Source organism: Atheta coriaria, unplaced genomic scaffold (genome assembly GCF_025399875.1).
Source record: "Atheta coriaria isolate IRGN ID8LTWV9N9 unplaced genomic scaffold, Caltech_Dcor_3.1 hic_scaffold_6_pilon, whole genome shotgun sequence".
Lineage (NCBI taxonomy): Eukaryota > Metazoa > Arthropoda > Insecta > Coleoptera > Staphylinidae > Dalotia > Dalotia coriaria.
In genome coordinates, this window is record NW_027045448.1 from 7,916,090 (window position 1) to 7,941,870 (window position 25,781).

The window sequence follows — 25,781 nt, forward strand, 5'->3', positions numbered from 1 at the left end:
GCCGTCGCCTCGCATCCGCGATCCTCCACCGCTGAACAATCGCGCGCGCGGTTTCTTCTTCAACCCTTTAAACCACTTTAAACAAAGAAACTTATTTATAAAAGTTTACCTAATTAGTGAATAACAATTAAAAAGTGTGTTTTTCAACCCGTAGAGATATTATCCTGTCAGTGTGATTAAATATTTATATTTTCCTGGCGGTTGTTAAATTTCGGTGAGTATCAATATTTTATGCAATATAAGTTAAAAAAATAAATATATATCAAAAGGTGTTGGAGTATAAACAGAAAAATATAAAATAAAACGTATTTGTAATTTAAAATTTTAATAATCTAAGCGCTAAAAGCGCCATTTCCCATTTGCATAGCCGTTAACCACCCCTGCATCAGCACGTCCGACGGCCGCGGGTGAAAGTCGTTCACCAGAGTTAGAATTAACTGAGAATAACTGTGTTTAATTAAACCAGCTGATATTATTTTGATATTTCTCTTCATTTATTTATTTTTTTTGCTGAAAAAAAAGTAGAATATTACACTTAATTAAATACATTACTTATTGAGAAGATTGTCAATTTGCATTTGTGGCAAAATGCCTAAGATATCTTGAACTTTCAAACCGCCGAGCATCAATTAATTAAACTGAAGAGCTAAAACTTCAACTCCAACCTGAAGTTTTGTTGACTGTGATATTACTCCTGCTTTAAGTGCGGTTTAAAGGCTCGAAACCACGGTTTAGTACGAGTAAGAAAAGCAAACGCTTAATGGAAATTAATCGCGAGCATATTTCGCCATGACACTTCCAGCTGTAAAAAGCTTAGCTCGCACTCGAACCGCCATGCAAACAGCAAACAGATCGATATCATCGATAGCTGTTAAGTTAGATGAGCGCCTGTTTGGATAACTCAATCAAGAGGATCGAGAGAAATGTAGCTGTCGAATAACAACAGCTTCGTACATAGAGTACATTATGTACTTGTACGAACATAATGAGCTCTGATATGATATAGAATTTTTGCGCGTTGATAAAATATTGCGCTGATAACTGAACGAAATCACGGCGTGCATTTATTTCGGCACGATTGATGATTAGATATTAAAGCATGTTTCGTTTTGACGACGCAATTTTTCGGTGACGAGATGCAAGACGCGCGCACAACTCCCAAGACAGGACCTTTTCATCCTTGCGCCTTCTCTCTCCGAGGCAGAGACTCAGAGGCCTGGTCGTGTGAAATGAGCGTAAAGCGTCGCGGCAACGCAAGGCCGACGCCGCCTTTGAGTCGTCGACGAAATTAATGTTTTATTCATTTTGCTACCCGCACAAATTCGCAGGTTCGTAGGTGCTTTATGTAAAACGCCACGCCAAGAAGAAACTTTTATTTATTTCTTTATCTCGACAAAAGACGAGGATGTGTATGAACCGTATGAGTTATGGGCGCAAAAGTAGACAAAGAATTAGGGATTAACAAAAGCACCCACCAAAATGCACCATAATCGCCGCCGCGGGATAAAAACACGCTTCAACTTGGCAGTTAGTTGGAAGTTGAAAGTTGATAAAAGAAGAGATGAATTCGGTAGTTATAAAGCCGCACAGGGTAAATTCACACGGGTACTTTTTTTGTTGAGCAACTGTTTAAATTACCTGCTGCGGAGAAAAGTGATAAAATTGCAAGTGAATTGTTTACCATGCCATTAAAAACTACACTTAAAAATCATTTACTCATAAAATACTGGTTAAAAATTTAATTTTTGGGAAAATTTTTGAGAAGCAATTTTTAAGGGTTTTTAATTAATTACTCGAGAACCAAAAGAGCTACAGCAATTATTCGGACATAAAATTATTCCGTATTTAATTTGTCATTTAATTGTGCAAATATTGAACAGAATAAAACATTATATAAAGAGTTACAGACAAAAGAAAGTAAATTTGATAAATGTTAAATTTTAATAAAAATAATAAAACAGAAATTACTTATCAAATTAAATCAGAATTTACTTTTTTATTGAGTTTTTGTAATAATTAATTACCAACTCACTTCATTCATAGTATAGATTATTCTGATTAAGCTTTAATTAATTCCCTACAAACCAGACAAGCAAAATTAATGATTTTCACTCGACACTATCAGCGATTAATTAGTACATTTAAAAATGAATAAAATATATTTGTAGAAAATGAGTTTGCAAAATATTACAAACGCAAGAAAGATGTAATTACATTATGAATTATACATGAGCTTAAAATATGTAAAACTTGTGCTTGCAGCTTGTTGCGTTTTTCATGAATAAACTAAACAATACAAAAATATATTTTTATATTATAATCTGTGTAGACCACAAATTAAATTAAATATAAATAAGAAAAAATACAAACGATTTTTTAATATTTAGATTATAATATTTTAATAACCACTTATCTTCTTGTGCACCACTTGAACATTAATAATACGTAGTTGAAGTGAGTCTGAGTTGAGACCTGCCCGAAGCACCGCTCCGAAAAGCGCACAATAAATTTCAGTTTTTTTTTATTTCTTAGAGTGAAGAGTCCAGCTCATTATACCGATTCGTTTCAGCTTCAGTTTTTCCCTGTCTACTTTTTGTCGTTTTTGGACGACCCGAATTTATCGGAGCACCCTTCGTTTTAATGTACATATAAAATAATTTGCAATTGGATTTGCCCGCGCCGCCACCAGCGTCGTCGAGAGTGATCTTACGGATTGGAAACGCGGCACGAAGTTGATTTAATTTGAAGCCTGCCGTCCCGGCCGTCCTTTCGCCGCCGACGCCACCGCCGCATTCAAGACAGAGAGGCATGCAGGAAGGCTTCGTGGAAGGCAAACAAACAAATTTATCCACACGCCGGCCAGCCTCGCAGTCAGGTCGAGAGCGAAATGCTATTTGTTTTTAAGGCACAATTTATAAGCTTTTAGTAAAAATGTCGCAATTCATAAAATATTCAACATGAAATTCTATTACATCACTAAACCGCAAGATAACCATTAGGAGTAGAAGTTTCAAGAAATTAATTCCTGGAATTACTTGTACCCACAAGATTTAACCTCAAAAAATCGCAGAGTGTTTATTTTCTTTGACGCTAGAGAGCGTTAATGTACTCTAACCAAACTTTTGCGTTTAACACATCTAAAACATGAAAATGAATATTGAGAGTGTTGCCGTGAGCGCTGTGTGAGTTGTTGAAGCGGAAATCTTCTTTTGTTCTGCTAATAAATCATCCGAGCACACAAGCGCCATCACACACGCCACCCTTAGCTTCGAAACTAGCCGTTTTTGCGATTAATTTTCGCAAATATTGCCGAGAAGCCGTCACAAAGGATTCCGTGTAACAAAGCGCAATGTTCCATCTTCTCTGCGAGCGCGCAGCACATCATTTGCGTGTCGGCGTCGCGGGTTGCGCGGGTGGTGACATTGAGTGTGAGGAGCGGAAGGTGTGAAGTAGAATGGCAATAGCGTGTCGCCTCACCGGCATGCACAAAATACACTTGTCAGCGCGTTTTCTCGATTAAAGAGACTGAAGTGAGAAAACGCGACAAATTGTTTGCCATAAAAAAAAGTGTGTTAATACCAGTATTACGGTCATCGGACACAACATTCGTAAACGTAGATAACGTTGATATTAATTACGAAATTTGTTATTCACCGAAGGCCGCACGAGCGGGTTAATTAAGACGTTGCGTGTGCGAAGGGATAATTTGATTCGCAATGGCCATCAAACGAATTAATTTCATAAATGCATCCCTGATAAACAACCAGACGCTATCATAACATTTTTCGATTCGTTGCAACAAAGCCAAAGGATAAATATTTCATTGTGCAATCGCGTGGGTTAATCTGCAGCCTACGCACGTGTGCTGCATTGGTGTCAGAGTTCAATGTGTGTGCAATGCAATCAATGAACATTTTAATTCTCGCCGCGGGGGCGCGTCCGGGGTGAAAAATAGGTGAGTTAATTTTTATTTCGTTTCTGATCGCTAAAAGCGCACGCACACGAATATTGTCATCCGCAGAGTGAAAATCACGCCTAAATTTCCATCATGTCGCACAAACAAATTAATTAAAACGCAATATAATGGATGGAAACAATAGGCATATTAATTAAACGCAGACGCACAACACCACAACATAAATATTGTAGATATGCACTTTCCAAATGAATAAATATCGCACTCAGACAAATTGCATTCATAGAATCACACTCATTATATATAATAGATAGGTATATAATAGGCGTGGTGGGATTACGTGCCGCGAGCAAATAGTATCATTGTATTTGTTATTAATTAATTAAAAGAAAAATATTAATTTTAAAACTATTTTCTCAAAAATTGATTCAGTATTGAATTTTGAATCAATTTTACATTTTTTGTGAAAAATTTAATTGTTAATAACTTTTTATTAAATAATCTTATCAATGTGATTTCTAGACAGATTAATGTTGAAATTATTGATTAATCTTCATTTTAAAATTTCAGATTTTATAGTATTTGTTTGATGATTTAATCGTCGAAAATAAACTAAAACCATTATTCTGTTTGTAGTGTCAAGTAACAATACAACATTGAGTTAGTAATGAGTAATTAAACAACAAATATTTGTGTTAAACACATGTTTCTCTATAATATTTGAATTTGAATTTAAATTAACATATAATTATGTATATATATAAAGTGAATTTGACTGAAAAACAAAGTGTTACAAGTAAATGATTTGAAATTTACTAAAATGTCACAAAATTTAACAAAATTTTAGTGTAGCTTTTATTTTATTTTATTTTATGCAATTAAACACTATATGACATGTAAATTTCACTTTAACTATAATATTTTATGAGTATGTTTACAAGTAGAATTAATCAAGTTTCTACAAAATAACTCAATTCATTTTTTAAAGCTTTAATCCAGCAGTTGGCAGTCCATTCCGAGTTATTCCTGTTATTTATTACGAAAAAGAGTCATATGCCATCCGCGAAAAAAAAACTTCCTGGCCGGCCAAATGGCATTGCGCCAAAATAAGTGAATGCAAAAAAATAATCAATAATGAGCCGACCGGCGACGTTCGGAGCCAAAATCGTGCATTGTTTTTCGTTTGCGATGTTTTTGTCGTTTTGCTCGCAAATGTATTCCTTCCTTCCTGCGCGCGTAAATTTCGGCTTTATCTGAAAACGCACGATTTATGACAAGCATGAATCCTGCGAGTGTTGTGTATTATCGCGAGATGATCCCAAGGCGCTGGCTGGAATGCGATGGTGAAGGCGCCGGCAGTCGACTGGGAGCAATTAATGCAAATAACCTATTATCTGTAATTGCGCATCGATTACCTTTTGCGTTATGTACGTAGAACGGCGCATTAAACGCTACGTGCCGCGGCGGCTACGTCGCAAATTTCTATTAACACTTTATTCGTTTTGCCAGCGTTACTTTCGCCCCAGTTGCGAGCATTACGGTTGCTAAGGGTAAGAAAACGGGTTGGAATTCATAAAAAATACTAATTACGCATTTATTTTAATTTAAATCACTAAATTCTGTAGGTACTTTCTTAAAAAAGACGATTTTAGTCAAAATAAAGCAAAAAACTTGTTTTTTTAGTGAGGTGTGTAAAGAATGTAAATTTTGCAGTTTCATTCGTCTAAATATTGTGATATTTGCAAAAAATGAAGAAAAATTATTCGATGTCAAGCGTGAGTTCCTTCTAACCGTGGTTCTACGCCATAGAAGTGCTATTAAGCGTGAGATATTGTAAGCATTATTTAAAAAAAGCAACGCTGAGATTTCCCTTTCACTTGTGCTTTTATGCTTAGCTGAATTTCCAAGCAAACGAATCGGATCAAACCAGTTAGATCGGTAAGATCGTAAACATAATATAAAAACACGTTTATCAAATCGAGTGTCAAAAAAACACGCACTGCAAAAAAATGTGGGTCACTAGGCTATAAATCAAAATATAAAATAAAATAAACCATGAGTGATCAATGTTTTCTTGTTTAGATGCTACTGTATTTTGTTAAGGATGAAGTTTGAGGACGCAAATCTAGGTGCGAGTCATGCGCATGTAAACCGCATGGTATTATTTCGCACCGGTACGTTGGAATGAATAGAAGTCTTGATTGCCGTCGACAAATGAATAATTTCAGCCGAACGATGCTCGTGTGTTAATTTTTTGCCTTTCATGGTTCACCTATAACCTACATGTGCAACATTCTCATCCACCCACGTATCACCACGCTCGTCATCATTTCATCTACATTATCCTAACCTCACTTGCCTAACTGAAGACACGCTCAATAGCTGAACCACTGAGCTATTCATTTGCAGTTTTTTTTATGTTCTTCGTGATAATAATTGCCATTCTTTGTATTTTTCAAGTTGATAATTATCTACGGCAAATTCGAGTGTCGTAAAAAATTGGAAGTTATAAAATTCGAAGAATATTGTAGTGTTTTGCAGCGTACTGGCTAGCGAGCAATCTATATCAAGTTTAGTGCTCCATCCAGCGCGTCCAATAAAACCACGCCGCCCTCGGCAAGAAGCTGCGACGATAAGAAAATCAATTCCGAAGAGGCTTTTCTCCGAGTCTTAAACTTAATCTCTTTTTGTTACAAATGACAATATGTCGTCGACAAAACCGAAGCACGCAACCCACTTCACTCACATATTTTAGTCGTCAAACACGAATGCGCGAATATAAGAGTCTTTCATCCCGAAACAAAAAGTTAACAACGTTTCAAGTTACAAATCATAAAGTTGACCTAAATTGATTTTCCTAGTGATTGACATTAAAACATTCTGCGAAATTTCTGAAGAAGCAAGCGACATTTTACGTTGAACGCTTCGGATATCCTTGTTTTCTCGGTAGCAGTGAAAATGTTGAAATAATTGCTACGTGATGAAGCCGAAGATGGGAAATTCCGCCTCGTCGATTTTAAAAATATAAAGGTCACTTCAGAATTCGAGTAAAACTGTAAAATTGTGAACTCATTTGCTCGTTTTACAAAATAATTACGACTTAATTCTAATCCGATTTCTTTTAATGAGCAGAAAAATGCGAAATCAACTAATATTTATCATCGTAGAAAAAATTGAAACACGATCCGTGTAATAGAATAACATTATCCGCAACAATTGGTGAAATAAATAACAAAACCGGATGCGTGGCGTCGTTTGCCAACAAAAAACAAATGGTGCGTAATAATAAATTTGTGCGACCCATCGGCTGATAATGGAAATAAATGATTAACATCCTTTATCAGCCCCGTATTTATGATCTTAAGTGCGGGCTTTCATTATTTATGGCTACAAAACAATTTTTTCCTTCACCTTTCATGAATTATGTTCGGTTTATAATTCGTTTGTGAATTTATCTTTTGTGCGTCGATGAATTATACCTTATGTTTACAGGCCTTGTTAATTAAACCTTGAGACGGGTTCGAAAGAAGAGTTGCAAAGGATGTCAACATCCTGTCATTTAAAAATCTTCGCCGAATTAAAAGTCATTCGAAATTGCTTCATTTTCAAAGCGGAAATTGTATTTAAGGCTTAAATACTTTTCCAGATAAGAAAAATTAATGTCACGCATAATTTCAAATATATTCCGATAAGATAAAAAAAAGTTATTGAAATGTTATGTAAACATGGTGGGTTAATTTTAATAAATGAATATAAACATGAAGATATTTGGGGTTTGCAGATGTCAAAATCTGGGTGTCTTGCGCAGTCTTGTTTGTTCGTGCTCATTCACGAATTTGCCGAAACTGCCGCTGACAACACTCGTGAGGCGGCAAAAACAAATCCGTCAAGTGTGTGCTACCAGGACGAGCATATCGCACTTATTATTCCAGTGGATTCCATCGAGTCGATGCGATGCGATGCGTAGGTGGTGTAGGGAAAACAATGCCAAGGACATTTTGTTTTTTTACGTCTTCATACAGCTGCCGCAGCTGCACCCACTCACTTTCAAAGAAGAAAATTCTAGATTTTATAAACAGAGCACGTGGTTTATTAAATTACTTCTTATAGGTAATTTAAGAGTGATCTACGTATAAATATAGAAATGAATTGCTTTTCTTTGGTATCTCTTAAAATTAAACATATTTGAATATTTTGATCAATCGATTATATAGTTTACATGAACCACTTAAGTCTGATTGCTGCCAAGTTCCCCTTTGAATGACAATGATTTTGCTTGTTATCAACTCAAACAATACTCAACCAACACCACAAGTCGACCCATGACAAATTTAAGTCCAAAGGAAGGAGAAGAGAACGTAGATCTGCGCACTACCCGCAAAAAGTGGTGGGGGAAGCTGCTCCAGCGGGAAATACGTGTGAGTCACCAAAACAGGTGTGTTTCTTAAGTTTCAATACAAGGTTGAAAGAAGTTTAAATTTTTTTAATAATTATGTATTCCCAATCTGCGTACGAAACCTTTTACTTTGATAAATGCAATTTCAAAATGTGGTAACTTATGTAGAATCGAAATCGAAGCTGGCACCGCCTCGTGAACTATTGGAAGTAGCTAAACGTAGCAAAACGATTCGATTTAAGGTGGTAATTTAAGGATGACGACTACCACGCGCGTCCTAATACGATTTCCGAATGGCAAAACGCTTCGAGGAATCGAACGACTCGAGGTAGCAAAGACGTGCTCTCCCGTAAACTGAACTCGACGTCTTACACTCGAAGCCGCGGCAGTTACTTTTGAACTATCGACATTCGACAGTCATTGCGGAAGCGTAAATAACAGAATTACACATGATTTCCAATACCAGGTTTCAAACCATCTGACAAACGCAAAATATAATTTAAGTAATCACTCAAAATAGATCAACAACAAAAACTAATCCATGAATTGGATGCGATACTAATGATCATTTACATAATTTATATTTAATATCATGAAAAGGAAAACAATTGTGGGATGAAAGCAAACACAATACAAAAAGCCAACGTTATATTAATAAAGGCAAGCTTTTAATAATGTTTATTGCGCACGTTTTTACATTCAGCAAACAATCGCTCGCTTGCTCGCCAATACCGCGAGCAAACCGCGAAGACAAATCGCAATTTAAGCAGAGTGCACTCTACCAACGCGCGGTTTTGATGAAATTTCTTCGGTGAGTTTCACGCAAATGAAACGCATTTGCAAAGGGTGTTAGATGCGCTTGCGGCAAGCGCACCGCATTCTTTTAATCTGCAATTCAATCTTCAAAAGCTTCGCGTAGACAAACAAGTATTTTCATTCTTTTGCTTTATTGTTCTACTCTAGCATAACAAAAACATACATGGCATTCATTTTACACACTTAGTACCAACACACCTAGATATAGGTATGCATCATATAATTTAGTGATTAAATTTTAGTTCAACCGGCATTATCGATTTCCATCCGGATAACTAATTGCAAATTAAGTGACTGCTGGCACTGGGAATTGGGATTTGGCAGTGGTTTTGCAAATTGAATAAATCGGAAACGGGCGGTTGGCAGTTAAGAGTAAATAGACCCTAATCATTATTAACTCTAGCTTCGCACTAGGAACTACACCCGACTATTGATAAATAATTTACTAGGTAGATGTTGGTTTCAGGAAGAATGAAAATGTTACTAGTAATCTCTGTGCGTTCAATTGCTTGCATTGTGACTGTCCTCGACTTTCCACGAATCCAAATAAATTTACACAATAGTCTTGTATTTACAAATATTCAATGCGTATTGATGTCGACTGGTATTACCAACGGGATAAAGGACTATTCCTAGAAACTATTTTCCATTCGATTGTCGCAATTGTCAAGAGGAGTAAGCAAAACTAACTTTAAAAGTATTTGTTTGGTTATGTTAAACCTACCTAAACGGTTTAACCAGCCGGAAACAATGGAAACCAGGTTATGTAGAATTAGTTGAGTCGAAAAGGTACAACCACCCAAAATGAAGCCTCCTCCAGTCAACAATCAATTCAAATGCAAATCAGACCAACACAGCGGCTCCCCATGGTGCCACGCATGAGTAAATTGCCGCCGAAAATGATTCGTTCGGTTGTGGTTGCAATTCCGGTACCTGCTTGTGGCGCGTCATAAATCGACCTCGTCCGCCAGCAAGATAAAACCCGAAATGCACCCACCGACATAAACCACGCATGACTGAATCTGAGATTCAGATTTTTGATACTCACTTTCGCACAAATCCGCTCACGCGGTCCAACGCTCCATCATTCGAATTCGTTCGCGCCGGCAATATTAAATTTTCAAGCTAATCGGCATGCAAGATACGACGAGATGGACGATATTCGATATTCATATCGCGCGGGAGAGATTTTCTCAAATGGAAAACTGGAGGTGCACATCGTTACGCACAGCTGCGGCGAGTATTTATGGCTCGTTTGATGCTCGCTGATGATGCACACGCGTTCGTTGTTTGTTGAATTACAGAAATAACTAAATTGTCAATTTTATGTGAGAATATGTCGAGCGTGAATGTAGAAAAAATCGATTGGGTGCAGGGATAAAGCACATATGAGATCGGAATATGTAAAAACGTTATGTAACACTTTGCGGAGAGGAAAGGAGGAAAACTGCCACCACAAGATGACAAAATGGACCGGAGACACAATGCGCATTAAATTGTTAACGCCCGATTCGTTCGATTGTACCCGAACCCGCAAAGTTTTGTCCACTTGTGTCTTCTTTGCACGCTCCGAGCCAAAAACCTCGCCAAAAAAATAAAAACTCGACGAGAATTTCGCACGCGGTGCAACTATGAAACAAGTCTCGACACTAGACGAGATGCCAACCAGGTTAGCGAAAATTTAATCAAACTTTATTAAGCTTTTTGGTCACACTTTTTTACAGAAGAAAATCTTTTGAAGTTGTAACAAAATGGACAAAGTAAAATTGAAAAAAAAGCTGACTATTACTATATTACACTTGGACAGAATTAAAAGCAGAAAATTTCATAAATTTTCCAGCTTGAATAGAACAAAGCAAAGTTCAGTTGTTGTCGCTATGGGTCCAATCCTGTTTCCTGTAAATCAACGACCGGAAAACCGAGCTAAGGGTTCCGCCGACGATTCATTCATCTTGGCAGTACATACGCATTTCGGGTTTTTGGGACGTAAGCAGAAACACAGCTTTTCGCTGTTTGTATAAATGCGCATTCTTTGCTCCTCCCGGGTTTTCCGCCACGCGTAAGCAAAGAAAGTGCAGCGTCGGGGTTGTAAACTCGGGCGAAACATATCCACCAGAGAGAGTGTCGGATTACAATGGCCGAGGCTATCGCATCTCGCGCGAGTGCGTCACACGTGGAATAATGGAACGGACGTGATTCGCTTTATTTGCTTCGTTTTTAACGCTTTTATGGACGATAGCATGTTTTCCTCCATTGTTACGACTGAAAACTAAAACCAAAGTGCGAACTATCCGCACATTCAACACGCATAAAACACTCTTTTTGCTAAGTTTAACCAAACGATTCCCATGCATTGCGGGTTGCTGGTTTTATTAACCTCACAAGTGATTTTAACTGATATGCGAACGTTTTTCTTGTAAATCTTCATCCATAAAATAAACTTTTATCACATATTGCAGTTTTTCATCTCATCACATCTTGCAAGCAAAAAAAAAGTTGTCATTGGCGAACTTGTGGTCGTTTTTCGTCTGCAACAGTCAGTGAAGATTCATTGGGTTCGATAAGCGTTTTATGTTCACAGTCCACTGACTGGCGGCGGCTGGCGGCAGTACGTAATGTGCACGCCTGCAATGAATTCCGCCTCTTTAATAACCAACTCGAATAATCGCATTCCAAATGGTGTGCAACCATAATAACTGGTATTGGGCGCCCGATGCGAGTTCACTTATTGCAGTAATTACACCAAATTACTCTCAACACGTTTCAGCCTATTCAGTTCGATGACACAACACTCAATTAACGTATAGATTTTCTATTAAGACTACCGCTATTCAACGAACTATTTAATACGATCTAGTTTACTGTCAAGAACTGTCAAACTGTCGCTTTTGTGATAACTTCGATTTGATTGAACCATTGTGCTTTTGTCCGATATGCAAATCAAGTTGAAGTAGCTCTTGCAGATGTTTACTTTACTATCCGCGGGGCATTCACACCAGTTCGTCCTTGATTTGGCAGCGTCTAGTAGAGGAGAACAATCTGCTGACTGCCAGGCCATTGTTGTCTCTGTGGAGTGTCGACGGCGTTGGAAAAACAAGAACATCGCGCGCGCGGTAGCAAAAACGCCGAAAAGCTTTGAATCGATGCGCGAGGGAGCGACGAAGGATGTCGCACACGAAATTATTGCCATCGAGGTTGTAAAACGTTCGAAAATCGTAAAACTATCTTCCATGTACTGAGCGCAGACGAAGTTTCTCGTGAAGAAGGAAGCATTCCAGTGGAATGTGAATTTATTGCTTAATTTTAGAGATTTTCGGGAGGAGCTATAAAATTCCACAAGGAAAACAATGAGTTTTTAGGGTTGCTTCAAAGTTTATATTTTGTAATTAGGTATTGCATAGTTATACACAGTATTTTTACTTTAATTCACTGTTTTGTACCACTAAATGACGCTTTAGAAATGTATTCATACACATAACCTCAATTTTAAGCCTTTTGTAACTATAGAGTATGAAAGAGAAATGAAACTTGTACTAATTTGTTGTTTTTGTTCTCTGTCCGCAGTCGCTGCGCGTGGGATACGTGCCATGCCCATCAGCGATGTGGAGCTACGTGATGGCGGCAGCGCGAGGTGACCCGCGTAGGCGTCCACCCTCCGGCTCCGTGTTCACGATCCAATCGAGCGGGCCGGGGCCGTGCCGCGACGGCCTGAGCGGCGGTAGCCGCACAACCGGCGTCGGCGGCAGCGGCGGCGGCTACGCCACCAGAGACTACGACAACGCGGCGCGTAATAGCGCCCTCGCAGGCTCAGCTTATGCGCGCGAACACCTGCAGAACGACGGCGGCGGCGGTATCAACGCGGTGCTCTTCCGCAACTGCTCGCGCGACCGCATCTCCAACCATTCCAAAGAGGGTCTCATCTCAACGACGATATCGCGCGATGGTTCACGCGATGCCCTCGACGACGTCCGCATTCAGACTTCTCTATCGGACGGCGAGGCCGACGGAGCTATTCCTACCTTACAAAATGTAAGAGCTCAAAGTAAACAGTTTGTTTGTTCAGAGATGATCGCGGAGAGATTAAACGCAATTCATCATCGAAGAAGCTTTGTGCGTTACGTCCGTATCGATCGCGTATGGATGCGTAAGCACACGTCAAATTTACGATATTGAAGCGAGGAGAGAGATGAAAATAATTTGCGGTATTAAAAAGCTTAGCGGCAGTGAAACACTGAAAACTCATTTTCGCTTGCGCCCAACGCCAAAAACACAGTGATACAATTCTGTGTGGGTTTTCGCGCAGTTCACAACTCGGAATAACACAATTAAGCATGGCTCCATGCGCATGCCAAGTTATAATTGAAGAGAAAGTGATTGTCAGCGTTAATTTCTCTTCTCAATCTCAACTCGAACTTTAAACACTTACAAATTTCCACACAGATACATCAACAATTTTTCGTTTGGCTCGCAATAAATCTCAATTTGAAAGAGTTAGCAAGAATTTAATATTGCTGATTGCGGCCGACATATATATTAATATTAATGGATGCGTATAAAATGTTGCGAAAATGTAATAATGTTTGACCTGGTAATCTCGACGTCGAGCGGCGGCGGTGTGGTAGGAAATTTTCTTTTTCTCGGAAATAGCGAATGTGTGCTCGTGACAGACAGCCAACATATCATACACACCAAGCGAAGAATCTAATCATCGAATATACTCTCGTTTTACGCCTTCTAACCTCAAGCTATGCGCTTGTTATTGAATGCGATGTGAAATTCATAAATAAATTACTTATATTATATAATTTTAACAATGTGAATATGAAGAGTTCCTACGCACACACACTGGTTGCCGGCGCTAACAAGCTGCACGAGTGGAGTGCCGAGGAAAGAGAAATATAGTTGGAATTTGTTGCGCGCTCATCTTTGAAATATGGAAATATTCGCTCGGCGCGCTCGGGTTAACAAATGACAAGCGAGCGGATGGCTATAAATCAACCAGCGCTCGCGTTGGAGAGAAAAAAATAGTCGCGCAGGCTCGCCGATTGCGATTGATTACACAACAGAGATTTTTAGCGATAACAGATAATAACAATTTGTCATCATAAATCAGTACAAATGAGCTAAATCATTAGAATATATTACTAATAATTTCGTCGAAATAACAAGTGTGGATGACATAAAGATATATTTTACGTGGAAATTACGCAGGTTTTTTGCAAAAAATCAATGATTTTTTGTACAATTTTTAAACCGTCACCTATATTGATTTCTGAAGTTAAAAAAAATCGCTAAATTGAATTTTTTGCATTCAAATTTTGATTATTTAAATTTTGTAAACTTTGCACCATTAGCTTTGTTTTTCCCATTAATAGTTCCCATTAAATTAAGTTAATACAGTTTAAGTAGTTTATAATAGATCTAAAACTAATTTTGTAGGTTAAATATTGTGAGATATTATCTGTTTCTATCCAAACTTTCAAGTTTTAAACTTTCCCTCAAACTCAAAGTTGTTAAAACTGACACGAGGCCTCCATATATTTTACAATTACGCGGTAATCCTTTGTTAGCACCATCTGGTATCCAGTAGTGTTGACTTAAAAACGAAATTGTCATTCTACAAAGTCGACGACCATTTATCTCTATCGCATGTGGTCGAGCTCACAAGGCTCACAACGAAGTGATTTATCGTCACCCCTACATCCTCTTATCGCCGTATATTGAGATAACAGCGGCCTGAGCAAGGAGTAAACGTCCGTGAGCTTTTTGTGCGCCCACCGCAATACATCCCACATCGCACCGGCAGGTTGATTGTGTCCTGCCGGAAACCAAAGTGCCCCCGCATCACCGCCAACCATTTTATCACTCAGCAGAGGTGCGGCACAAGTGCCACGATAAAAAGTTTCGTCATCAAGCGCGCTCCCTGTGATTAGATTATGCGACGTTACGAAAATGTTTTAAATTTGCACAACGTGCCAATAAAACCTTTAGGTGTTTTTTGGTCTTCCGGAGCGCAGAAATCGATGATTTCTTTGAGAGAGTGAGAGCGCCAATGCGTTTTATGGTCGAAGACATAAAAAAATATTACGACGCACACAAAGACTCGTGGAGGTCTTCGGCGCGGTGAAGGGGGAGGGCATCCAAGAGCATAATGTGCGCAGTATAGTTTATTTGTACGCTTATTATAAATATGGCGTCGTTCTCCATAATATCTATATCTCGATGGGCCAGCGAAAGGATGCTCGTAAAAAATGGTCTTTCGTTTTTCGAAGCGCGGCCGAGTTTATCATCACGCGTAACGCCGCTAAACGAAAAACGTTATTTATTAGCAAAGGGTCTCGAAGTTTATTGTGTATTTTCATCTTTTTTTCTGTGTACTAAGGAACAGATGTGCATTTATTTAAAAATTACATTCATCCGCATGCTAAATCTTCTTGTAGAAAAAGAAAATTTGTTTTTGATGCTTTAGAACTGCAATAGTATTATTTTTGGAGAGCAAATAAAGACATAAGTACAAAGTTGGATCAACATTTACTGCGCGGTAGCGGAAAATTTCCGACGTAATAAAAACCGATTGCTTTGCACGGGCAAGTTTTTATTTGCGGACGGACAAACGGCGGACATTAAAGATTAAATTGATTACCGCCGAACGTGTCGGCCAGGATAGCGCTACCGAAAGGACGAAGCAGAAGAAGCAGCAATAACTATTGTTTCACACGGACCCGGAACTGCCGCACATATTATTCGCGTAATAGGCAGGAAATAGTCGAGATGCGGATAACGCCGAAATCCGGCCGAACGGGACGCACGAGCTTACAAACTGTCCGGTATACGTACCTATATGACATCCCTGCGGACGGTTTCGGGATACCTCTGAAGTGTGATGCACGACACGCGCGAGAGTGGCGATACAAATAATGGGATTGTTGTCGGGTACGGATCGATCGATTCATTTAGCGCAGACAGCGAGGTTTTTTGAAGCATTTACATCCGGCAAAATCTCATTTCTCGGGATGCATGCACGAGCTTTTGAGAGCTTTCAAACATGATGCAAATCGAGTTCAAAAAACCGAGTGTGCACTTTGTGCCAATTTAATGCTGTGATTATTAAGGAAAAGAACGCATAATTTGATTTTATACTGAAAAATAACAAGAATTTTGATTTGATTTTAAGTAAATTACTAAATTTGTTCAAAAAGTTTGATTAAAATCATTCATCATGTGCAGAATTATATTATTTCACACAGAAAGCAATTTGAACCATGCATTAAAATTCCTGCAACTGGAAAACTTATTAGATAAAAACCAAATATGCGAAATAAGTTTATATTCTGGACTTGCTACTAAAATTTTACTAAAATTATTATTAAAAGTGATTAAAATTATTGATTCCCTCATCAAACTTTCAATTTTTTTTAAATTTCTTGTTTTATCTTTGCAGGATTCATCAAGACGACCATTGTCGGCGATGCGTGGACGATTGAAGCGCGCCGCAGCATCATTGCAGGCCGCCATCCGCTTCCGGCGATTCTCACGACGCGATGGCAGCGACGCTCGCACACCGGATTGGTTCGTCGACAAAAGCCAGCAACAACCGGACGCCGAGGGAGACGACAAAGCGGAAAACAAACGATTTGCCTGCTGTGGCAATCGACGCATCGTCGTCGATCCGGCCCTGCCCGCCCACTACAAGGTAATTCAACCAAAGACGCTTCCGTCAATTTGTCACTTCTCCTCTTACCCGCGCGCAAACATGATCGCAATTTCTTGCGATCATTAGCCCGATAACATATTGCGAACCATCGCTGTTGTCGCACGAAGAAAGCAAACTTATTACGTGAGTAGCTACTTGATCCTAGCCAGCCACACTATCAATAACGCAGCGTTAAAGTCTGTCGTTACGGTGATCGATCAAAAAGCACTTTGAATCGAATTGCTGTCAAAAAGTCCAAATATATGTCGCGCGACGTGCGAAAACAAGCTTTTAACGCGAATTGTGTACTAGTTTGAGCTTTTGACTTTGTTCGACAATAGTTTTTTACAAATTCGGCCAGAGCTGCGATAAATTTTGCGCATTCGGCTTTAATCGTTGGGCGAGTGTGAGTTGTTGGCACTCAATCAGGCTCTCAACGAGGCGGCGCGCGCACGAAGAGCTGCAAAAGCGCGCAACTATGAAATTTAATATCTTTGATACCGAAACGCACGCATGGTAAATCGAGTTAGCATTCTGTAAGGTCGTTACGGGCTTGTAAGCAGATTATGCAGCAAGCGAACGAACGCGTCGCGCCAGCTCTCTGCCAATAGCTCTCTCAGTGTGCGCGTCTCATTAAAAGTTACGGCTCCAAACGCTAATAACATTTTAGTGAAATTGTATGCGTGTGTGGGTATTCACATTCGGACTTTTTCTTTAGTTTTACACACACACGAAAAACTCACATTTGAATGTTTTATGTTTTGTGTGTAAAGTTAGTTTTTATGCAAAAATGTGAAAAAAATTTATTTTACACTTTATTATCCAAAAAAATATCCGGTATATTGTCCATAATTTTTTTCACGGTTAATAAAACACGGCGTTGGCGATCCCGGAAAAATGGTGAATGTGAAAATGCGCCAATTCAATTTTTGCGCTTGCCGAAAAATAGGCAAACTAAACGTGCATCTATATGCAATGCACAATCGGCGAACGAGTGAACGTGCGAAGCTTCCGAATGCACTTTTTATTGTCACTGCCGAGCATTCGCAAACATTGGATCGATGATTTTCAATGCATAAAATTACGAAATACACGCGTCGCAAAAAGCAAGTTGAGGCAGTAACACTTGTAACTCGCGCCAAGTGGCAATTAGCAGTGTTTTTTATTATCAGTAACGCGCGCGTACTCCTCTGCTTCTTATGAAAGTTTTGCGTGTGAATTTGGCAGGTTGCGGGTGAGCGTTAATTATAAATCGACCGAAATTTCGCGCTCGAGCTGCCGAGTCAACTTGACACTCTGCTTGTTAGCATGAAACCCTTCGCTTGAAATTGAATTTAAAGTTTAGTTCAGCGAAAGTTACGACTTGAAACTCAAAAATAAAAATCCTACCAGCATGCTCATCCATTTTTACCGTTCAACAATTACCGATTTGTCGAATTGTGAAGCAAATGTTCATTGTGCTAAAACAATTCCAACTGTTTACATCACCGCGCTTAATTTTGTGTTGAAAAGTTGACTTTGTGCTCGGCGATAATGTTCCTGAAGTTTATAGACCGTTTGAGCCAAAATTCCGTTGGTAACTTTACTTGGAGCGCACGTAATTTGTTTATGCACTGAGAGCGTCTTCATCAGCGCGTTGTTTCTCTGTTCGCAGTGGTTGATGGTGGTTTCCCTCGCCGTTCTCTACAACGTCATCTTCGTGCTGGGACGTGCAGTCTTCTGGGAGTTAAACAATGCATCGCAGCCTCTTTGGTGGACGCTCGACTACGTCTGTGACGTTGTTTATATCGCCGACACCCTTGTGCGTGCACACGAAGGTAATACCAAGTCAAATATTTGAAAATTTCATCCTTCTCAGTCATAAACTAAATATTTATACAACTAAACATTAAATTTGCACTGTTTATTACGACATATTAAAGTTTTTATACTGCAAAGTTGTTGAATAAGTCATGAAAGTTTATTTTAATATCGAGGCTTAAAAATAATGAAAAAATCTACTGCTATTCCTGGTAGTTGTTAACATTTGTTACAATTACAAGCACATACAACGCAAAAACATAATCGAGCAAATATTTACTCGTCTTTTCCCTGACGCGCCGTAAATTTCCCTTCAGCAATTATAAGTCGTTAGTTTTCCGTGTAGAGTTTTTCCGCGAAGAGGACTTATTGCTAGTTATTTGTTAGTTGTCGATCGCACCGATCCTTTATTTACCGAACAAGCCTGCAGCACGTGCGCCGGTGGCCCTGAGGAAGAAAACTTGCACGAATAAATTGATAGCTGGACAATTGTGACACTGCGCCCGGATAATTAGACTAGTAGCGTATTTTCGTCGCCGAAACAAAGTGGTTTTTCCGTCTATAACAAAACTCATCAATCTTGCGGCCCAATCTTCGGAATTCGGATACATATTGCCCTATTTTTCTCCTTTTTTGTGACGCATGCGCATCCGGTAACACTCGCGCCGGCTTGAATTTCAGCACGCAATCAATCACCACCATCTCCGGCGTTCGTTGCGATACTTTGTGTCGTGGTGAAATAATCGCGTCGTCCCGTGGCCGGAAATTCAATTCCAACGATTTTTAATGAAATTTCACGAAGAAAAATGAAACCGTTCGCCTTCTTATGATAATGAAGTTTAATTATTCGCCATGTTTTCATGTTTTTACTCGGCGGGACAAACAATGCGGGTTAGACGCTTGCTTGGAGGCATTCATTTGAAGCAAAGAGCGCTACTGCTACTGCGCGAATGTTATGCACTGCGATATTAATGAAAAATTGTCGGGTTTAATCGCTACAGCTCGTTTGCAATGCAAATTTCGAGGAGCTAAATGTCCTCGGGACCCAAGCCCAGAGAGATGGGTGGTCTTCAAGAGTAGCCGAGTAACCAGCGAGTGGCAACAGGACGCACGACGACAAAACGGAAGGACACGCCAGCAAAATTATGCAATTATGCTGCTACAAAGTACACAACATGCGCAACACCGGGTGTTAACAAGTTTATAAACATCAACAAAAAATTATAGATGTATTAATTCCGTTTTAACGAGATATAGTGAGCAGTTAAAAGTCTTAATCAGCCGTTAAGCAAACGATGTTGTTGGCATCGACGTGTGTTGATCAGTTTACTGAAAGACCTCTTTAAATACGAGCCAATTAGCCATGGTGCGCATTCATATAAACATTGAACAGTATCGATTGGCCCTCCTGCGTGCTCCCGTGTAATGGATCCGCGGACGCCGCCGGCGACACAAGTAAGAGGCGGCAGGCAGAGCGGCGGCAACGGCAATTTAATTAGCCGAATGCGTGCCGAACAATAATAGATTAATTAACCTGAATTGTATGCACACTGGTACGCGCTTCGCAATGAATGTTTGTTTCTTGCCGAGGCTGGACGCAAATTAAGTTAGCGACGCAAGTTCAAGTACACGTCGGGGAGTGATTAAAAACGGGCAAATTAAGACGGCACTTACAGCTAGCACGCGCGTGCATCACATCACCTCCGAATTAATTTCGACCGCACGCAATGCGATCATTTATTACTTCCACATTGAAGGTTAATTGGGAAAAAGGTCAAACATGATTGTTGGGTTGTCTAAATACCCTTACCTTATAAACAAGATGATATATTAGTAATATCATTTTATTTGCTTGTTTTTAACAGGTTATTTGGAGCAAGGATTACTTGTGACAGACCAACACAAACTACGCATGCACTACTTCCAGTCGAAAAAATGGCGTCTAGATATCCTGTCACTGTTGCCAACCGACGTGGTGTATTTCTGGTGGTCACCATATCAATGCAAGAATATTGTGCCATGTCCAGTGTTGGTGCGTCTTAACCGTCTCTTCCGACTTCCCCGCCTCTTGGAATGGTTCGACCGCACCGAAACTGATACAAACTATCCGAACGTGTTCCGCATCTGCAAGGTGGTCCTTGCCATCCTGGTGCTCATCCATTGGAACGCCTGTTTGTACTTTGCCATCAGCTACGCCATCGGTTTCGGCACTGATAACTGGGTGTACAATAACACAGGTTCTAAAAACGCTACGTTAGCTAGACAATACATCTATAGCTTCTATTGGTCTACCTTGACCCTCACCACGATCGGAGAGACACCAGTGCCGGAGAATGACGCGGAATATTTGTTTGTGGTTGCGGACTTCCTCGCCGGCGTGTTGATCTTTGCTACCATTGTGGGTAACATCGGATCGATGATTTCAAACATGAATGTCGCGCGGGTTGATTTTCAAAATCGCATGGACGGCGTTAAGCAGTACATGGCCTTCCGGAAAGTGGGTCGGGAGTTAGAAGCGCGGGTTATAAGGTGGTTTGCGTACACGTGGGCGGAAAGTGGTGCATTAGACGAAGAACGTGTGTTGTCTGCTCTGCCAGATAAACTTAAAGCCGAAATTGCTATTCGGGTGCATTTGGACACTCTGCGGAAAGTGCAAATTTTTCAGGACTGTGAACCTGGACTTTTGGAAGCGTTGGTGTTAAAACTACGTTTACAGGTATGCACAACTCTCCAAATAATTCAAAAAAACCTAAATTTTATTGTTTTTGCTTTTGTTCAGGTGTTCTCACCAGGTGATTATATCTGTCGCAAAGGAGACGTCGGTAAAGAAATGTACATCGTGAAGCGAGGACGTCTGCAAGTAGTGGCCGACAATGGTGAGACCATATTCGCAACCCTCGGCGCTGGTTCAGTGTTCGGCGAGGTGAGCGTGCTGGACATTGTCGGAAACCGCACCGGCAACCGCCGCACGGCAAACGTGCGCTCGCTCGGCTACTCCGATCTGTTCTGTCTGGCCAAAGATGATCTCCTGCTTGCGTTAGCTGATTATCCCGAGGTAATACCCGCATCTCATGACTATCGCTGCAACGCACTTAGTTTAATCAAACTGATCTCCGCATGCTACGTGGTAAAAAACAACGGCTTCTAATACTTTAATCCACTTTCGCCAATATTTATGTTTCGTTTTAATCAAGCTGAAAATCAAGTCGAATCCCACAGCCATGAATCCGTTTCTATTACGGTATTAGGGCATTGTCTGTCGGGTGTAGTGTGTGATACCCCTTTTTTTTCTAGCTTAAAACTTTCCATTAGTTTTTGCATCATTAAACAGCATCGGTTTAAATTCTCCAAATAGCCAACAAAAAACTTTCGGAGCTTTTAATTAATTACTTGCTTGCACAAAATAAATATATTTCAATATTGGTATTGATTCTATGTGTCAATCTTTATTTGATTGTGGGAATTTAAATTTAGGTCAAATCCATTATTTTGATAATTGATTTTGGAAAAATTCACACGTGCGATACCGTTGTGGGGATTGAACACAAATTAAACTCCTCTCGTGAGGTCACATCAATGCGCGAGAAACTTCCAACACTCTGAAGTGTTTAGAAACTCTCTCTCCAACAAGCAAATATACTCAGTCTGTAAAGTTTGGGCGATTAACGCCAGCATTGTGTTTGCGTTTGTATTTTGTGTGCGATTGTATGCTATCTGCATTTGCGGTGATTGCAGGCGCGCGCGACCCTCACCGAGCGTGGCTGTCAGCTGCTGCGAAAGGACGGCCTGCTGGACGAGGACGCATTCAAGCGCGCGCGAGAATCGCAGGACTCCATGATGGACAGCATTCAGCGATTGGAGGACGTCGTCGACACGCTGCAGACGCGTTTGGCGCGGCTGCTTGCCGAGTACACCGCCAGCCAAGCAAAACTAAAGCAACGATTAACTCGCATTGAGTCGAGGTAAGTCCCGCGCGCAATTAAATTACGCCTCGCCGCCATTGCCACGTGAACCTTCTTTGTTTGCATTGAATGCGCGATGAATAGATTTTTGAGTGTTTTATTTGCTTGTATAAATCAACGGATTTATAATTCTTTTTTTATTATTATATTTCTGCCGTCGCATTGGCGCTGACGTGCAGAGGAAAAGCGCATTAATTGACATCAATCAACGAACCCGACGCCCGCGGTCATCGCTCACGCTCCGCTGATTACATTCGCGCTCAAACCGAGTGATACATAACTCGCCCGACACGTGCACGACGCAATGGCGATGGCGATTAACCGCATCTCAAATACCACCGATACAAATTGTCATCGCTTTGTTCGAATCTCTTGTTATCGATGTGTTTAGGGGCGACCCGGACGCGGAAATTCACGAAAACCTTCAAGTCCCGCCGTCTGGCAGAAGACGTTTGCACTCATTTGAAGCGAGCAGTCGCAGCGCGTCGGCGAACAATTCCAGACACAAAACGATGTAGCCGATTGTCGTCATTCGCCTGCTCCTGCTCCCGTTGTTGCTGCACGACGCACCACCATTTCCGACCAAAGATCAAACACGATATATTTTTACATGTAAATATTTCATAACATTAGACACCTGCGGTGCGGATATGCCTAACGAGTTCGTTACAAACACAAGTTAAAATTAAACTGCAGTTATTTACAGAAGTGTTTTATCTGGAGTGCAGGATAAGTTGCAGATAAACATCAACAACTCGCTCGTTCGCTCGCGCGTCTGCCCAAATCGATTGCAATAAACCCAGATTGATTCTTGAATAAACAAGTCCGCGCGACTGAACACGCGTAGGTGGAGGCAGAAAAGAAGACCAAGGATGACAAACAATTCGCCAGCGTTATTATACAACGCATGCGTGCGCGCACACTCGAGTTTAATGCAACCTGAATTCGTAAAACATTCATGGCTTAAATACGTCGTCTCTCTGCACAATTACGCAATTCACCGCATCTAAAGCGGCGTATCGTGCCAAATATGTATTTTATTTATTCTATAAATAACTGACGATAAACCACGGTCACTTAGGCATTATTGACCTTCATAAAAAAAAACGAACCAGATTGCCGGCATGAAGCTGTTACGGGAACAAAATTCACATCGCCAATTTGCCACGTATATTCCCCTCACATGGGGGTGGTTCTCGGCAGCTCGAGACGCTCGAGAAGACATAAAAATATCCGGACCGTCGAGCAATCTCCACACTGGACCACCGAATACAGCTCGTCTTGTATTACTATTTTATCGTAATCAAGTTTTCTTTTTTTCCTCGCCGGATTTTCCGAGAACAAAAATAACTACTACTCTAAGTCTAAGCTAGGGGAAGCATTTTTCGATTTTTTTATTTGTATTTTTTTTGTATTTGTTAGTGAAGACACTAAGAAGACGTAAGACACAAGTCGGCGGCGGCGGCGGCGGTTGGTTGAGGTGGAATTCCAAGAAAACGAACGAGTGAGGGTTGCATCAACATTTTTACCCTCCGAGAGGGAATAACATGCGGTGGAGAGTTACACAAATAGCCTATATCTACACTTGATTGGATTTAAGTTTGTTTTTTCCTTGGCGTTTGCGAAATGAGTTCGAAAACAAACAACTACACACTCTAAATACGTTAACCCTTACACCCTAATGAATTATTAAACTAATCTAAGCTTTTAAATGTCAATACATAGAAGTTATCAAAAGTTTCGCGCGGAATTACACGTAAATACATAGACATATCTATTTTCATAGTATTGTTTGCCCCAAACACACAAGTTATTAAATGATTACAATGAAATTATTAACGATTAAACACAATTAACGTTTTGAGTAAGATTAAGCTCTAAATGAATTAAGATAAACTAAACATACATGATTGTAGATGTGAAATTAACAGGGTGGTTTATTTCTGTATGCGCTTGCATAAATTTTGCATAAACACAAAACCTCCCTGGATAATTCAAGCCTTAATTATTGTGATATAAATTACACACCTACAAAAACAGCAAGGTAACACTGCACTTCGCACACTTGTAAAATGTGCCGAAGTAATGAGTAATTAATGATGGAAAGCACCGAAGAAACGAACGTTCGTAGCTTTCTCTACTATCATTATGCCAACGCTGTGTAGGCAACCAAACATGCAACGCAGAAAATTTTAAACAAATTTCTATAGGTTAGGAATGCGACGAATGTATAACACTTAAAAATTGTTACTGTTATAGGTGTTTGAAGAATTTAAGACAAAGTATAATGCGAATTGAATTGAATGTGTGATTTTCAGGAATTGAGCGTAAGTTTAATTTGGGGTCCAAGAAAAATAATTTCTCTTCTTTAAATGCATAATGATAGTGCGAAAGTTAAGTACAAGTCATGTAGACTAGACGATACAATTATTAACAATTTAGGATTAAAACACGACACACACAAAAACCGTTTTAAAACAAAGAAAAAATTGTGCTGTACTAAAGAAAGTATATTATAAGAACAAAACCAAATGTAGACATTTAATCAAAACAAAAAAAAAAGTAATTTTTATCAAAAACGTAGTAGAGATGAACAAATTATTATAAAATAAAATGATAATTTTGATCGTTTTGACATTATTATCCCTTGAAATGTGTCAGTGCACAACTTCAACATGTTATGCGCGCGGGCGATGACAACTTAAGTATGGTTTAAAGAATTTGATCGTTTTTGCTTTACCACTTTCATTTGCAGAAAATTATAATTACCGTACTACCCATTACCTTTGTTGCGCGTGTACCTCCAGCGCGGTCGACGATGACGAGATCGAAATCGACGTTATCCAGGATGTGTGCTTAGGAAGAAAGCCGGTGGAGATTACTTGCCCGTGCTGTTTGATGCCAAGCACGTCGTTGATAACGTGGGTGATCACCCCTTACACCAGACGCGTCGCAAGGCGTTTGGCTGTGTTGGGATTGTGGTGGCTGCCGTTCGTCGTGCAACGATGGAAAATGGCGAAACACACGTGCAAATATTGCCACGCATACCTAGGTTCTACCACCTATAAAACCTGCCCCGACGACGACTCCTAACACTCTTTGTTCGTCGTTCAAAAATATCAACAACACCAACCACGACGTAAATAAAGTTGTCAAGTGCACATGTATTGCGTTGTCATTTGACAAATGTCTTTTTTT

At 39.9% G+C, this 25,781-nt stretch overlaps 1 protein-coding gene across 1 annotated transcript; it reads left to right on the forward strand.

Moving 5' to 3' along the window:
* Positions 1–25,744, forward strand: LOC135793132 (cyclic nucleotide-gated cation channel subunit A). Its single transcript, XM_065303943.1, has 9 exons — positions 1–214; positions 12,693–13,157; positions 16,570–16,821; positions 18,476–18,638; positions 20,487–21,337; positions 21,401–21,676; positions 22,357–22,583; positions 24,006–25,288; positions 25,339–25,744. Exons 2-8 carry the CDS (start codon positions 12,729–12,731, stop codon positions 24,025–24,027), a joined length of 2,220 nt encoding a protein of 739 aa, XP_065160015.1. The 5' UTR covers positions 1–214; positions 12,693–12,728; the 3' UTR covers positions 24,028–25,288; positions 25,339–25,744.
* Positions 25,745–25,781: the final 37 nt, after the last annotated feature.

Bases quoted from the DNA above. Each gene is read 5' to 3' on its own strand.
- LOC135793132 (XM_065303943.1), top strand. From the start codon at position 12,729: ATGTGGAGCTACGTGATGGCGGCAGCGCGAGGTGACCCGCGTAGGCGT. The intron at 13,158-16,569 runs GTAAGAGCTCAA...TTATCTTTGCAG, and splicing joins CTATTCCTACCTTACAAAAT to GATTCATCAAGACGACCATT. The intron at 21,338-21,400 runs GTATGCACAACT...GCTTTTGTTCAG, and splicing joins TGTTAAAACTACGTTTACAG to GTGTTCTCACCAGGTGATTA.